The 17,858-nt window shown below is 39.4% G+C and overlaps 1 protein-coding gene across 1 annotated transcript in view; it reads left to right on the top strand.

The window, feature by feature from the left end:
* fut8b (fucosyltransferase 8b (alpha (1,6) fucosyltransferase)) overlaps window positions 1-17,858 on the top strand; it is a 118,763-nt gene that overhangs the window by 78,164 nt on the left and 22,741 nt on the right. The window contains exons 6-7 of the mRNA XM_042504025.1: window positions 4,905-5,019; window positions 14,251-14,488. Of these exons, the coding sequence (XP_042359959.1) occupies window positions 4,905-5,019; window positions 14,251-14,488 (353 nt within the window). The remainder of the gene's footprint in view (window positions 1-4,904; window positions 5,020-14,250; window positions 14,489-17,858) is intronic.

Below are 17,858 nucleotides of genomic sequence, written 5' to 3'. Positions count from 1 at the left end.
ATTAGAATGCAGAGAGAAAATATCAATTTTAAACATCTGGGTAAATTCCATGATCGAAAGCATAATAACATTGCCTACACGACTATACAGAATTTCAGATTGTTTATTGTTATGTATTTTTTCTGTTTATGAATTAATTGTCAATCATTGCAGCTCTTATCTACTTTTTACTTTTTCTAAAGATTTTCTAGTTTTTGGTGCTGGACTATTCATTAGGAGCACTGTTGAAAATTATATAACACTCAAATGTTAATTTCACCAGACTGTCAGAGAGCAGGGCCTACACTGGAAGAAAAGATGAAGCAGCAGAATGTCGGGTGCAGTGAAAGTCAATTCAGTTCATTCTGCTGGGTTTTAAAGTTTGCATTCACTCGCAACAGCTGCTCCTGTCATCCATCGATCACAGAATGATACAGAGAAACACACGCACATTTAAAAGAAAAAAAATGCTGTTGTTGTTGGCGCCATGCATACACTGTAATTCTGTGACGAAACATAGGATGTTGAATGTGACACACCAAAAAATAGAAAAGCAAACTCATCTACAGGCAATGGGAGAGGAGACTTTCTCCTGTTTTTAGTGGGTTTTTGTGCATTAAAAAAAAAACACATATACGTGCTATGTTTGGTGAAAAAAGGCAATGATATTGAGATCATCCTGAGAATAGTAGCATACATTATAAGCTGTGTAACAATACAATCTAAAGATGAAAACAAACGTACGGAGTAAGGTATAACATTCATTCATGCAGCGGGATGGATAGGACAGTGTTGTTAGCGGTAGTTGAAAATTCAGGGTCAAATAGGGTACATTTATTATTACATTTACATTCCAACCAGAGACTCACAACATGTTATTAATCGGCACGCTGCTGTAGGCTTCCAGTATCTTTTCTTTTTCCTCCCTTTTGCCCATCCACTGCCTTACCTTTCCCGGTGATATTCAAGCTGTAATGTAGGCCGGGAACCTTGTAATTGCTCTTCCGTTGGTGCAGCAGCATCAGAACTCCGAAAAGCTGTGCTCTGCTGCCAAGCCCAGCGGCTGCAGCCTCAACGTCTGCGGTCGGAGCCAGTCAGAAGCACTGGGGAAGCCCACAAGCTTCGCATATGCCCAAGACTGCACACATTTACATTCACACACACACACACACACACACACACACACACACACACACACACACACCCCAATACATAGGAACGTCAGGGCTGTGTGGTGTTCTCCTGTCTTGCTGCCAAATTCCTCTGGGCTTGTCTGTTGATTCCTTCTTGTTAAGTTTTGTGGCCAGCCAGGTTTGCTTCTCCTTCCCACAGAGGGTCGCTGATTGCTCCCCTGCGCTCTTCTGGAAGAGAGTTTGACATTCGTGCACACATTGTGGTTCCAGCTTCAAAATGGGACAATGAGTAATGATACTGTCTTATTTGTGGAGAAAGGCACTATTCACCCTGCCGTACTGTTGAAATGGGACGTGTTATCTGCTTTGTGTGTTTGTGTGTGTCTTTGCATGCACTGCTGAATATATGCATAAGAACTCTCAGTCACACAGGATGTGACTGATTTGGGTCAAAGAAGTGAGTAATAAATTAAGCTTGCATAAGTGTGTGTGTGTGTGTGTGTGTGTGTGTGTGTGATGTGTTTGCATCTGCCCTTAGCTTCAAGTATCAGAGCTCTTGGGCATGTTTGTAAGTGGATGGTCACGATAGTTGGCAGCGTGTGACATGACACAAATTCGCTGTCAGAGTCTTGCAGATGGCAGACTTAATCCAAAACAGAGCTAAACAACGAGAAAGACGCTGTTGTCGTCAGTCAGCTTGACAAAAACGACACTTTTTCTATAAACATCCCGAAAGCTTCGGTTGAGCCTCAGTAAAGTTAAATGCACAATATACTGTTACCATATGCTGTCTGTCTGCAGGATCTTCTTATCTAAATCCCTACGTAATGTTGCAGGAACTTTTGTAGGCGAGGGGCAATCTACTTGCTGGAGTACACAAAGTTTACTATCATGTGGCTGTTGTTTTTGTTGAGGAGAATGTTTTTTGCAGGAAATCACAGAGGCTGAGTCTCGGTTAAACTTAATTTATTCTGTTTGAACTTCTGCACGTCTGCTCTGATTTGAACAAAAGATAAATAAGATGAGCGTCTTATCTGGCCAAAAATAAGGTCACAGACAAGATATGCAAGTTTTTTATCATGAGATGAATAAATATGCAAGTTCACTTGGTCAAGATCATGTTGACATCTCTTCTGCATATTCAAGTAAGGCTGGGCGTTATATATTTTGATGTAGATATTTCATGATACTTTACATTCTATGAAGAGTTTAGATATTTTGCCTGTTTTTGACTGATCCATTTAATTAGATAACAGAAAAAAATAATGCATTGAAGTGTTTCCATAATTTTATAGATCTGGCAGGTTGCCAGGCCAAGAAAAATCCCTACAGGCTCAACAAATCTTATTTTTAAAGCCAAAAATAACTTTAATTGTTTCTCCCGTATTCATTCTACAGCGGAGCATTGTGTGCCGTGATACAATGTGTTGTCGTAGTTCACTAAAACGACACGAAAAAAACAAAAAATAGGTGTGGAAACACATTTTAGTTAACTGAAATAAAAATAAAAACTAGATTTTAGAGAAAAAAAAGAAACCAGACTGATATATATATATATATATTATATATATATTATATATATATATATATATATATATATATATTATCTATCATGTACTTCCAAAACTAACTAAAATAGAATAGAAAATACACACTTTAGTTTTAGTCTTTGTCACTTTGATCAAATTTGTCAACTCAACAAGCATGAGGAAGTTTTGGTGCATATGTTAATTGAGACTGAGATGTCAAATAATACATATTTTATAAAATACCTATTTTAAACTTCTTAAATCATGCCCCCCCACCACTACTATATAATAATGCTAAATAAACTAAGCTAAACTAAAACTAATGTTTAAACGAATAAAAATTGAACTTTTTTGCGCAACCCCCCCCCCCAAAACAAACTGAAATTAAACATTCTAAAATAATAAAAAACTAAATGTAACTTAACATTTTTAAACAGTAAAAACTAAACTGAAGCTAAACATCTTTAAACAATAAGATATAAACTGAATCTAAACTTTTTTAAACAATAAAAACTGAAACTGAACTTTGTTTTGACATGAAGAGAACTTCGGTATGCTGTTGGTTACAAAAAGGAAGGCTCGGTAGTGAACGACACACTAACATGCTGACAGATTTTGTGTTTTTGGTCGAGCTGAATATTCACTTAAAACACATCAGAGATGTTTTTTGCCTAATTGTTTTCCATGTTAAAAAGGTGAATTAATGGCACTAACAGGTAAACTAGCTTAAAACGGGGCTTTTTCTTAGATTGCTTTATGTGATGGATCTAATTAATGGCAATGTAAAGAGTGGTGCATGTAGATTTCGAAAAGTAACTGATAAATATTTGGAAAAGTAGGCTAATTGTTGAATATGTAAAGAAACTTGAAGTGTTACATTTGAGAATGGTGGTGTGTGACAGTAGACGGCAGACTAACACATACACACTCATGCGCACACAAGCACACTTGCCAAGGGAAAACACAGTGCTGTACTTCATCACGTTGAAGTGCAAAAACCCTGTAAGTTCAGTATTATCATAAAACAGTCCTGCTTTTTGATTTGCAATGTCTCAATAGTTGAGTACAACCAGAGATTAGACCGGATTTACAGGATTTTGTAGCCAATCTGAAAAGGACCCCTGGATAACCGACCTGAACCCAACATATGTAAATTAATTAAAACAAAAAGAGAGAGAGAGACCAGAGCGAGTCCACAACGATCATTTTGACACACAGACATGGGACCTGGGCTCATACAATGGTATTATTATATTCAATTAGAGTGAATATAGTTTGGACACAACTCAGGGCCACGGTCAGGAGTTTGTTACAAGGAATCAGCTGGTAAACACCTCTGTACATAAATATACATGAATAACTCCTGACCCTAAGTTCAAGGAAACATGTTTATCATGAGGTTTTATTGAATTATTGAGTAGCAGAGCAGCATTCGAAATGTGTATCTATACATTTCTGAGTGTGTAAGCTGTCTGCATGGGGCTGAAAACCTGTTGATTGATTTTTTTTTTGTAATTTTTTTTTGATCTAGCAAACACACATTGCCAGGGTTGTTCATTGCCGCGATCACAAACAGTGTTAAGAAGTTCTGACTCTCTGGTTACCCAACAAGTTTCCCTTTGAACTGCATCATGACCGTGAACTTGTTACTGAATCCTTGCCGCACATTTTAAGTGGCTGCTGTGGGACTGAAAAGATTTACAAACCAGGGCTGGTAGAGTTGTTGATGTGTTAGTGAAGGACAGATATGTTTCATCGTCTTTGAGAATGTATGCACACATGTTACCAAGTGCTCCCTTATATTCGTATACTGTGCAGTATAACTTTGATGTGATGTAAGCCTTACAGCTTAACCCCTGGATCTCATATTATCATTGTTAGTGAGAGAACAGGGAGTTACCTTCACACTACAGTAGTAAGAAAGTTCTTTGCAAATTTTGCAAATCTTTGATGGTGAAAAAATAATGGAGGAAATCATACACATCAGTTTTTTCAACATTAGATTTCTTTTTTTTTTGTCTGCCCCATGTCCCTTTATGGACTTTGTTGTTTTATGTGTGGGTTTTTTTTTCCTACAAATTTTTCTGCATTGGTTACTTTTACTTTAATACTTTTAGTACATTTTCTTAATTTTACTTACTTTTACTTAAGTGATATTTTCAGTGTAGGACTTTTACTTCTAATAGAGTATTCGTGTCTCTGTTTGGCTCATTGTACTGTATCAATAAAAAAGGTTTTGTCATTTGTGTGTGTGTGTCTGCAGGTCCATCATGACAGACTTGTACTACCTCAGCCAGGCGGACGGAGTGGGCGAGTGGAGAATGAAGGAGGCTAAAGACCTGTCGGATCTGGTCCAGAACAGAATCACCTACCTACAGGTACCTACAGACACACCTGCTGCTCCGCCAACTGGCCTTGTACTCTCACATACACAAGGAGTCATACACACAAACGCACACACATGTAGACACAAATACATTGTAAGCATTTATGCGATGTTTCTATCACAGGTACAACAGCGCATATGCGTTTCTGAGGACATCTTTCACACTTGCTTGTCTCATTTGCACCATCCATAACTGTCAGCATCAGTTTCCTCCAGGAGCAGGTGAGGGGTGTGATAGCACACTGTCTCAGCAGTCGGATCTGACAAGCTGGATCCTTGTTGCTTGTCAGCGGTTTAGTGACACACACACACACACACGAGGCAAAACACACATGCAGACTTGCAAAATGACAGATCGGCAGACACGCATATGCAGAAATGCAAAAACGTCTGCGCACCACAAAGACAGACACATATTTATTCAGGCTGAGTTAGATGCACATATGCTTACAGAACCACACACAACCTGAGACCCATGACACATCCACTCACCCCCAGCCGCCCCACTCCCCTCCCCCAGCGCCGGTGCTGCCGGGTTCCTGGGTGAGGCGGCACGGCACGGCACCAGGCCCTGCAGCATTAATGAGCCGGTGTGTTTGATGAAGAGGACCCAGTCAGTCTGGCTGGGCGGAGACAGCACCACTAACAGCTGCTGTCACCACCGCTGAGGGATCACACCGCTCCACCAGCTGCCGTCACTAATTCATCACACACACACACCGAGTCGTGCACAGATGGATTCACCGACACCTACGCAAGCAATTGGCGCATACACACACATAAGCACAGCTACAAGATTGATGCTCGTACGCAAAGAGATGCACTGTTCGTGTGTGTGGCTATCTCCTTTGTACACACACACACTCACACGTCTATATGTACACACACTGACAGACTCCACCCTCCTATCCTGCTGTCTCTGCCACCCGCATCATCCTCTCCCTTCTTTCCTGGTTTAACTAACTCCATCTCTGCGTCTGCTCCATCTGTCCACTCACAGCATTCAGTGAGCGTGTCCGGCGTCGTCAGATGGATTTCTGTTGGACACGCTTTTCATTTGTTCTTGCACTGCGAGCCTTTTACATAGTGCTATTAATTGTAGCGAGCAACATAGTGTTTTTGATCTTTTGTGTTTTTGCATTTCCCAGAGGTCACTTGCCACTCAACGAATGTGTCCAGGGCCTTAACTTCTAACTCTACCCCTCCCCACAATGGACACTTTTTTGTGTCTTTTAGAGGGGTCAGGGGATCTTTAGAGGAAGAGAGCAGGTCAACAGTACAGGGTTGCCATGGTCATGAAATTCCTTTAAGTTATGTAATAAGAAATAATCCTATCCAGGACTTAAAATGGTCTGAAATTAAGAGAATGTTTTGAATACTTGTTTTTTAGTTTTAAAAATATATTCATAAAAATCCCAAAATATGAGCAACCTGAATCAAAATACATTACAAGTATTACTAATTATAAGGGCCGGGGTGATTCATCACCATAATCGTCGTCATTGACTACAAAAATACATCGATTTGCAAAACGTTTACTTTAACAGCCATGCAAGAGTTACAGAACACGTTCAACCAACGTTACAGACAGCTTTTTCAGTCTATGACTGTTGTTACAGTCTGTTAATTGTTTCCGTTATTTTCCTCGTGCCACACTGATGCAAAAAAAAAACAACATCTGCCAGTGATTATCTTAACAGCATATTACATATTAAAAGATACTTATTCTCTATAGTTAAGGGTAAGAGCTGCCATGATATACAGTGATGAGTCACAGCAATCCTGTAAGGCCCAGTATTTTTCTGATCGGGAATATGATTAAAAACATCTTTTATATGGATAATAATAATTATTAATATCATACCACAGCAGTTACATGGAAATTAGACCTAATTTAAAATATTCAGCTGTTATCATTTTTTCTTTGGAGAAGATTATTGAATAGAAACATTTAAATATTAATGAAAAATATTTTTGGTTTTGATTTTTGGGAGAACTAATTGTTATATTAATCTAGTAATAAAAAAAAATCTTTAAAATAATTAATAAATTAGTCGTTAGATTAGTCAACTAATCGGGAAAAAAATACATGAGATGCATTAGATTAATTGAGATTAATAGAGAAAAAAAATAATCGATAGGTGCAGCCCTACTTATTATACCTATAGACCAGACTGACATCATATCAGTCATGCTGTCACATCAGGAGAAAAACAGATAATGGCAGAAAAGCTGTTGTGTAGTTGTCGAACCTACACTTTCACACTGAGAATCAAAGTCATAACCTAAATACATGTCAAATTGCATTGAGATCAAGATTATCTTTGGTCTTCTATGCCCAAGAGGGGGCTGAGCCTTGACGCTTTGCAAAGTGCTGGTATGTTTTGGTCTGGTCTATTGGCAGTAGGCATATATGAAATGTCTAATGGGCAAATAAAGTTAGCAAGTGCTTATAGTTTGTTTATCTGCAAACGCCTGGGATGCCTGTGTAACATTGTATGGCTATATTGCTATATAGGCCTGCCCATTTTAAACCACTTAAATAAAGTCATGCAGATTTGAGAAAATATGGAAAAGTTCTAAAATTTCATGGGTAAAAATGTGTAGGAACCCTGGTAGTAGATGCCACGGAGACATGGCATACATCGTCTGAAGGAGGGAATCTGAAGATTAATTTTACATGCAGCTTAGCTCTGTGTCAGTTTTTCCTAGTCATAAATACGTGATAAGCGTTGTGTTTTGGTTAGGCGCCTATTAAAACTTTTAAAGTCCAGAGTGTCCAGAGAGTATTGCATGTAGGCCTCCCTGTAGTTTATGTCTGCTAGCAAACAACACAAAAATGCCTGAAAGCTGCTTTGTGTTTGTGATGCACTACCAATTTGGTAAAGAATCCATAAGTCAGTTTTTACAAGTTGCCAAACTGAAAAACTGAGCTGTTAAGCAGTAAGATGTAAAGCATCAGCAGGAAGATAAGGAAAACTGTGGGATCCTGACACTTATTATGCCAATGTACAGCAAGTGTTTTGCTCATGTGGCCAGACAAACTATTCAGGTCGAGGCTAACTTAGCTATGTAATGCCTGGTTTTGATCTTTGTTGAGTTAAATGAAGATCTTACCTGATGGTTCGATTAAGTAGTTGTTTCACTTACTCATTCATTAGTATTATATCTCCAATAAAAGTAAGGTGAACACTGACTGGCGTTATGTTTGTCAGTGTCACTTTTCCTTTCTGGTAGAAAAAAGGTGCTAAAATGATCCTTTGACATGCTGAAATCTTATGTTTTTATGCCCACTGTAGGCATTTTGTTAGTGTTTCAGCCCTTGGTTTCATATGACGCATTGTGCTCTGTCTCTATAGGGATGTAGAACATGTGATGGAAGTACTTTATGGTCATTTCTACGCTCAATAATATCTTATGAGTAGAATTAGTTTGGGTCGATACCATCTGTTACACAGATTTGGGGCTGAATGTAAGCATTTTTGACAGTTCAACAATTAATAAAATGTTTTGCAAAATCCCTACAAATTCAAAATAAAGACACTAAGACCCTGAGTATCCCCCTAGAAAAACACATGCTGTTATTAGGCTTCAAAAAGTTTTGACAATTACAGTGATGGTATAATGGTTAACACTGTCGCCTCACAGTAAGAGGGTCCCCAGTTCTGTGTGGAGTTTACATGTTCTCCCCGTGTCTGCGTGGGTGGGATATGTACATCGCGTAGGTGATAGGCTTTTGGTTAACTTGAATGAATTAAAGAAGGTAACGCCTGCACACTTACTCCATGCCACACAAATTTATTTTTTTTAAAAAGTGTGGCATTGAGTAAGTGTGCAGGCGTTGCCTTCTTTAATTTTCTCTGGGTTTTTTTTCTAGCTTCCTCCTACAGGTTAGTGAAAACATACCTATAAGTCATCCATCCTCTGAATGCTCCAGGTTTCTAGTTTGTAGCTATAAAGTTTCATGAAACTGTGATGCTACCCCTAAGATCACTATAGGTCATCTTTTACAGTAATGTCTGTTTCAAAAAATGGTGAAATGGCTACTACGGGGACTAACATCATGACACGTGAACAAAACGTGGCTCCTTGAATCCACAAGAGTCACATCTTCCCAGTCAGACCCACTTTATGCAATTCCAAAATTATTATTTTTGTTTTGACCTCAATTTTACTGTTTTGGTTAAGCCTTGCTGCTCCATTCAGTGTAGTTTTTGGTTGCAGAAGGCAGCAGTTTGCAATGATACACGTACAAATCAGCCACACTGTGACACCATTTGTTTTGTTTTTTAACCTCAAACTTGTCAAAAATTACTTACACGATTAGAGGACACACAGAGAAGTTCTTCTACGAATTGCTACTTTTTCTGTCATATTTTGTGGATTTACAATTCCTGCTAGAGTAAGGGCCAGCTTTGTAGAACTTTGGTGTATGAATGTGTACTTTTTACTCTAAAATGAGCCAGTAGGGGGTGTGAGGATAATGATCTGCTTTGGATTCTTGTTTTTTGTTTGTTCGCTTTTTGTTCTCTTTGTCTTATTTGTTTCCTTCTATTTTCTCACTTTTTCAGATTTCCTTTACTGGTAGAACTTAAATGTAGTATTCCTATTTCTTATTTTTGTATACAAAGAAATCAAAATTTACATCCAACTATTTATTGTTATGTTGCTGGGAAATCAGCAATAAATTTAGAAAATAAGACATGCACTACCTGCATAGCACCAAACAGTAGACAGACAAAGTTAGCTGCATTAGTAAAGCCTTTAACAGTTACAGCAGAGACCGAAACAAAGCTAAAAGCAGAGTGAAAGAATATTGGATGGAGACAAACACAACTCCAAATGATTACTGATGTTGCTCAGTATCTGCTATATGTGTGAGCTGGCAACTGTTTGCTAAAAAACTTGCCTTATTGACTTAAAAGGTGATATGTTGTGTTTACACCTTGTTGAAAAAAAAACAGTTATTGCAGCTTGATTTTAGTCCTGGCTGATTCAGCAACACCTGCGTGCTACTAATTGTGTTTGCAAGTTAGTGTTAATAATACAGGTCTGAGAGTTCAATTTGAAGCTGATAGTGTATGTGAAAAAGTGCAACAGAAGGAGCGCCACTGTTGTATCTGTTTACAGCTGAGCAGGAAAAATGTGGAGCGAGAGCATTCCACACAACTCATTGTTTCAATACTAAAAACTAAAGAAGACAGGCAACATCGTGACACAGTAATCAAAACCTTTGATCAAATGTCTGCTGCTTTGTATGAAATGCAAGCATTGAACTGGCTTTTGTTTCCCACGACTTGTCCAGTGAGCTCCGGCATCGTTTTTTTTAAATCCCCTGTGTGTAGGTAAATAATTTGAATCCAGTTGTGAGAAGGGCAAACTCAGCAAGGACTGTGTTATCTGCAAAAACAATGAAGTCTACCACACAAAGAGGCAATTACAGAATGCAAAACATTAAATGGCTTCTGTTTAGAAATACTGTCAGGAGTAAACAGTGCAAAAATTGGGTTGATATAATAAAAATCTTGATGAAATATTTAAAACTTCAACATCTACTAACTTTTCTCTTGATTTGGAGCTCTTTGACTATCCGTTGCGGGTGTTAGTGCTCATGTTACAGCGTTTCCCACAGATTTAGAATCTGTGTGTATCCGTAGCTAATTATTGTGTGCCCCTTCTCTAAATGTTTGACGTTTTTGTGGGTCCATAAAAGCAGCACAAGCAGAACTCGTGATGAGTTCTTTTTTTTCCTTAGCAGCTGTTTGTGGAGTTTAAGTCACTGGGTGGAAAATTGATCCAACTGAGCTGATCAGATCAGATAAATGGATGAGAGGAGCAGCTGCTGCAGAGGCAAGTGAAAGCAAACTTTAAGACCCAGTGCCTTAATGATTAAGTTTCAGTTTCCTTACGCCCAACGTTCAGACGTGCAGAGTCAGCTCCTAATTAACAGTCCAGCTCTAAAAATACAAAATCAATCCGTGGCGGCAGGTGTTTTAATTGTGGCAGGCCACCACAAATACTAAAAGAATGCATGGAAAACCCTCTGTGCGCTCCACTTTCCAATGTATTGTGTGTAGTGCACAGCACGCACCACCAGAGCTCAGTCTCAGGTCTTTACTGGTGGAACAGGCAGCTGAGCTGAAAGACACACAACACCTAGTGGTGGAGGGATAAGTTAGAGGACTGTAAACAGCCGGCTGCCAGCCAGCTGCCAGCAACAGCAGAGATCATCGGGAATAACAGCATGTGTTTTACAACTTTCTTGGTGAATTAAGGATTTATTTTTGACCAAACTGGAACTGGTGATTGTTGGAACAGTGGACTTACTAACTAGATTAGAAGAAGGAAGAGGGGTTCCGGTGAGCTTTATTTTGTTTGAGGAGTTTGAATGAGGTGTGTTTTATTATGATTTAGCTAGACAATTAAGCCTTATCAGTCTTCCATAAGGGAGAAAAAGTTGAATTCAAAAGGTGTGTAGTTATATTTCTCTGTTTAGTAAAGAAAATAGGCTTGACAATATTACTTTTCTGAACATTTTGTGGTTTCTATTATGTATTTATAAGTCTTAAAAAGCTGAACTTAAGTAGTGCACTCGCTGTTGCTGTATGTCACATTTGTACCATCATGCACCGCATACCATGGTGAAATTTCAGGAAGATATGAAGTATTACATATCACCTGCCTAGTGTTTACACCGTGGAAACACATGCTAATACCAGGTCTAAACAGGCTCTGAATGACGCACTGTTGCTTTCTCAAGCTAAAAATGTGCATGAACCTGTGTGTGCACTACAGGTGGTTTTCCTCTGAAGGCGTCCACAGGGAAAATGCAAAGACTTTAATGAGCTGGATGTATTTTAAATCAGCTGGCAACAGAGAGCAGCAAAACAGACATTTACTTATACAAAATGTAGTGGAGTTTTACTTTAGACATCTTCAAGTGCCCGCAGCTTCCTTTCATCTTCTACTGTTTTTGGCATCACAGTGGATAATTACCTGATGTACTATTTCTCTTAGCCAGTTGTTCTCTTATTCCCTACATAAACAATATCACCATGGTGTCTCTGAACTGAATCACTCTGCTCTGCCTCTATGTTTCACACTCAAAAAGCACACCATTTAAACAGGCACTTAACCTACAGTACAGAGCGCTACTCAGAGGCTGCCTTTGTGCACGCATCTGCCGTCATTATCCTTGAACTGAGTCTCTCAGCGCTTCGGAGTCATTCCAGCCTCATCATTATCAACCAGGGATCCGATGGTGGCCTCCACACCACATGGCTCATGCCACACATTGAACCCATACAGACGTTGTTGCTCAGATGTCGAGCTTTAGTTCTTTTGTCAGGACGCCACTGTAGATTATTAGCACAGTAAGTTAGCTTACACCTGTGGGGCTAGTAGTCAACTGGCAGCCTACAACTCGGGGGAAATACATGTGCGGCTTGTTCTGTCAGCTCGATGGCTGCTGTTCATGTTATTGAACAGCAACAGCAGTTTTCAGCACCTAAAAGAGCCTCTCTGCCCCTATCCTTCATTTCTGATTTCTTCTCCACGCCCCTTTTTTTCTGTCGCCCCTGTCCTCTTTCTCATTTCATCTCCACTGTTTTTTTTTTTTTATCCCCTTTTTTCCTCTCTGCTTCCCTCTCCTTTCCTCCTCCCTCTCTTCCTCTTCCGCTAGTGTGTGATAGGCAGCGGTAGCCGGTGGGTGCCGCGCGGCCTGATTACTGTGAACCATCCACAGCTGCAGCAGCCTAATGAGGAAAACACTCCCATCAGCCAGTAATTGCTGTTTAGGAAGCCGGTTGGCACGAGCATTGCAGAGTTGCACAGACCGGCTGCAGAGCGAATCACAAACCGCCCGGCGACCCATTGACAACACAGCATGTGTCACTCTGTTGGTTTCCACTTTTTTTTCCAAGCAAAAAAAAAAATCCTTGTTTCTTTCCCCAGCGTCTCTCATTTGGTATTCTTCCCATCAGACTCTGTGTGATATTGAAGCTAATTTATGAGATGAGGAATGGGAGTGAGACGGGGAATTAGTGAGAGCAGGAAAAGGAGAAGGAGGGAGAGTAGAAGAGAGAGAGGAGGACAGGTTGAACATAGGAGGAGAGAGAGAGAAAGAGAGAGGGAAAATAATGAGAGTAAGAAAATTGCAAGGAAAAGAAAAGGAAGCAAAGAAGGGGCAGTGAAAAGTGAAGCAGGGAACACAAGAGCACCATAAAAAGAGATAAAGGAGGAATGGATATTAACCCTCTGAAACCTGACATCACTTTTCTTGTGCTGCTTTTAGACGCATTTCACAAGTATTTAACCCTTGAACTCAGAAGAAATAGGTGCAATTTCTTTGAAAAATATGGGGAAAAGAAAATGAGTAACTTGGTAAGAAATGTTCCAAAAATTGCAAGAAATTAGTATTGTTAGAATTATTTTTTTTTCTAAAAACTAGGCAAAAATGCAAAAAAATATACATAAATATATAATTATCATGATTAAATATTAAAATTATGTTAAATGTGTAAAAGTATGTTAAACAGTGATAAACATAACGTCACTGAAGTATTCAGCTGACAGGTATCGTTAGAAGTACCTTGAGTTTGGACTTACAGGCACTTTCCAATCTGTGTTAATATTTCACAAAACTTCTGTTGGAGGTGAAACTTAGTAACCAGATACATTTACTCCACTCTGTACTTGTGCTCTGCTTGAGGTCTAGTAATTTAATTTAAAAAAAAAAATGATTGATGATTACAAAACTCTTTACATGAACTAGATACTAAACAATAGAAAACAGTCAGTTTTATGTCTTTTGTTGTGACTTGTTTCTAAGGCTGGAAAAATAAATAATAATTTATATATATATATAGATATATATATTTGTTACCATAAAATATAAAAATCTGGGACAGCAGCAGTTTAATCGTTTAAAAATGAGAAGGAAACAAGCAAAAAAAAAAAAGATGGAAAAATATTGTACAAGAGGAATTTTCAAGGCTGCCATAGACAGAGGAAAAGAGAAAAAGAAACTGGCAGGCAAAGAGAGAGGGGCAAACTAAGGTATAAAATTAGAGCGAAGTGGAGTGTGAGACAGACAGGCGAAGGGAACAAAGAAAACAATATCAGCCATGTGTTATTACAAGTCAGGGAGCAAGGCTTTGAGAGATACAAGACGAAGGTCAAGCAATAAAAAATGTTGAAACGTTCCTTCCTCTCCTCTTTACAGAACCCCCCAGACTGCAGTAAGGCGAGAAAGCTGGTGTGTAACATCAATAAGGGCTGCGGTTATGGCTGCCAGCTCCACCATGTCGTCTACTGCTTCATGATCGCTTATGGCACCCAGCGCACGCTCATCCTTGAGTCCCACAACTGGCGCTACGCCCCCGGCGGCTGGGAGACCGTCTTTCTGCCTGTCAGTAACACCTGCACCGACCGCTCTGGGGCCACCACTGGACACTGGTCAGGTAGGTACACACACATACCAGCATCACTGTGACCGACACACAGCCATAGCCCTCGGCGCTGCAACTGATTGTGATTGGTTGCTTAATAACCAGAGAAACAACAGTGTGTTGTGTGTTTCTCTGATAAAAGATGGAGTCTGCCGGACTCGTCTTTGTGCTGCTGCAGCGAAAACTAAGTGTGAATTCCCTGGCTAAGCAAGAGTTTGCAATTCCTGCTAAAGCAGTTTGGCAGCAAATGTAGCAGCAGCAGGTTACTGTTCAAAGGTTTCATTGCCAAGAAATCTTGTGACTTGATTTCAGTAAACAACCTGCTCCTCTGACCTCTAGGAAGTTACTACATGTAGTGTTTTACAGAGACAGAGGTCGTCTGGAATACGTTTTGTGAAAGTGTTATCCATTATTTGTTAGCTCTGGCTTCTTGCACAGTTTTGAGTCATCATTTCCAGTACACTTAGAATATCTTTCACCATGGACTATCCAAGACAACAGAAATAATTTCAGCAGTTATAATAAATGTGTGGTGTCTTAGAGGCATCCTTATGGAAACCTCAGATTTCTTTTACCAAAGAAAAAAAAAGCAGAAAAGCATCATATCTCTGCAATTGTAATCAGTTGCAAGTTATCTACCTGAGAAGCATTTTTGTTGTTAGTGTGACATCACGGTGGTTATGTTGATAAACCGTTCACACTTGAAACATAATCTGTCTAAATAGGTCCCTTTGTATTTTTTGGTGAAATGTTTTGCAGTGTATGTGAATGACAGCTGACAGCAAGTTAACATGAACCCAAGTGGTTGACTAGCAATGCAATTCAAGGGAAATGGTCAACAAAAATTAGAAAGTGCCTCATGGTGTCATTACAGTCATTCCCCCAGCTGTAATTAATAGATAAATGTGGAAAGCTCAGAAATGCAAACTGCAAAACTTTCAATTAGTGGATGACCTGCTCTACCTCCTGAGCCACAGCTGTAACTAAGATGAATACAGGTGTTCCAGCACAGACAGTTTGGGAAAATGTGTTTTTTGACTATTAAAGCACGTAAACATATTCTAGTAGAAACCTAAATCCAAGTATGAATCGGAAAATGAGCATAATATGGGACCTTTAACCCTTAAACACCTGGATGAAAGTCAGTTTTCTTGTGCTGCATTCAGAGGCCTTTACTAGCATTTAAACCTCTGAAAACCTGAAAACACTGGGTTGGTTTCTTTCAGAAACAAAGAGACAAGCAAGAGCAAGTTAGCATGAAAAGTTCGCCATAATGCAAAATGAATACGTAAAGCGTTTGCCGTCTCAAAAGAGCCAATCAAATCAATTGTTCATTTGCTACACAGAACCGCGGAAGAGAAATGTGAGGAAAGTGAGAAGATATGGCCTGTTCCAAAGTAAGGAAAGTAGACAATAATTAAAAGAGTGAGAGAGACAGAGAGAGAGGCTGCTCCACACTGTTCACACTTTTTGTAAAAATGTGGCACTTTTTATTTCTACTTTATACTTGAGATACTTGTATTCATTTCATTTTGCCAGGAAAGGGAGGAGAATGTGAAAAAAGAGAATAAAAAGATTGTTCAAAGCTCTGTTTGCACTTTTTCTACAAAAGGCATATTTTTTATGCAAAAGGATTATGGTCTGTTTTCTTTTACTTGTAACGTAGGCCTAAAGTTCATTATGCTGGGACTAACTATTTATGTACGCTATTTGTGTCTGTATGTTAAAATTGTTGAAAATTGACAAAAATATTGTTGAAATGATATGGAATTGTACGTTGTTGATTTTATTTGATAGACATTATGAGTTTGGACCTTTGCTGGGAGGAAATTTTAGTAACTGGACCTCTTTAAATTGTAGTTGAATACCGCTGCTAAATAGCATGCCTCACAAGAGCAGCTAGTAGGGCTTTAGACCCTTTGACTTATCATTTATGTGTGTTTTCAGAATTCTGCCCCAGTCATGAACTGTCCATAATGAACTCCATGGTAACATAGTTCATACCTGATACCAGAATACCTTAGACAGAAGATCGATGTGCTTGGTAGGTCGTCCTTACCAATGCTGAGACAGGAGATTCATTATGAATGAGATTACATAAAGGTATGAGTTGAAATGGTGATTTTGAGATGATTAATGGATAATCCTACAGTGTAAGTGTGTTTGCAGCTGCGAATCTGACAAAACCAGTGCCTTTGTAAATGAAGATCAGTGATGATTTGCAAGTTTTACGATGCCCACCTCTCTCTCTCCCTCTCTATCACTTTCTTTCTCATTGCTTTCATTGCTTCTCGTCGCTGCATCCTTTCAGCTCACCATTTTTCTCCTATCGCTTCATTTGACTTGTGCTCTCCTGGGCTCTCCCTGCTTATCTCCTGCTCTCCTAGCGCCTTCCCTTTCTTATTCTCCTGCCTTTCATGTGTCCTTTTCCACTTTCTAATGTCTTTTTTTGGCCTGTCTCACAAACAGCCTCCTATAGATCCATATATGCCATCTGGCTGTTCGCAGCCAACAGCCCGCTAACTACAAACGCCACTCCCCAGGCCGTTTGCATTCTGAATTCCTCTCCTCATAAAGTCTTGTTTTTTGCAAAGGCATTTTTTTCTGTTGACCAAGCCAGCTAACTAGCTAGGCATTGCTAAGCCTGTCGGGTACTTGGCTATGCCTGTGTGGTCATGCCTGTTTTGTTAACAGTGCAGGCAAGATCCTTCCTCAGGGCACTGGACCACAAAGGGACGCTAAAACCTTGGATTAATAAGTAGATATACATTCAATATCTCTCTAATTAAGTGGAGTGTTTGCCCATGCCGGTACAATTACAGTGTTTGAATGCACTGAATACTGATCTCCTTAAAACTTGCAATGCCCCCTGAATTTTTAAGTGTTATGTTACTGGCCTTTTATTCAATGGTTAACCAGTGTTTTCCTACCTACTGTGCAAATTAGTGAAGATGATAAAGGATTTTGCATAGTGCCTGGATGGCAGGGAGCTTTTACACCTTCAGTACACTTTAATTTCTAATTGTGTTACTCCCAAACTTTTATCATCCTCTCTCTCTGCATCGTTTTGTGGTAAATGGACACCAATCCTTTGTGGTCACCTGCACGTCCAAATGTGATGAGCATGCTGCTTTGTGGGATCTAAACTTAGCAGTTCTTTGTACTGTTTGCCTAATCTTGTGTCCATGTGGGAAATTGATGTTGTTGGTATTTTATGTAGCAGCCCTACCAGATTCCACCTTTCCTCATTTATCTTTACACGGTTAGCCCACTTTCTTTTAAGTGTTTCCCCCAGGATGTGAGTCATTTATAGACAGAGAGAGGATGCATGGTATATGCATCTGTGACAGGATATTTCTGTCTGGAAAACATATAGCTCGAG

Source organism: Plectropomus leopardus, chromosome 16 (genome assembly GCF_008729295.1).
Source record: "Plectropomus leopardus isolate mb chromosome 16, YSFRI_Pleo_2.0, whole genome shotgun sequence".
NCBI classification, from domain to species: Eukaryota; Metazoa; Chordata; class Actinopteri; order Perciformes; family Serranidae; genus Plectropomus; species Plectropomus leopardus.
The sequence above is the reverse complement of the archived record's forward strand: the minus strand, read 5'-3'. Positions and strand labels throughout refer to the sequence as shown.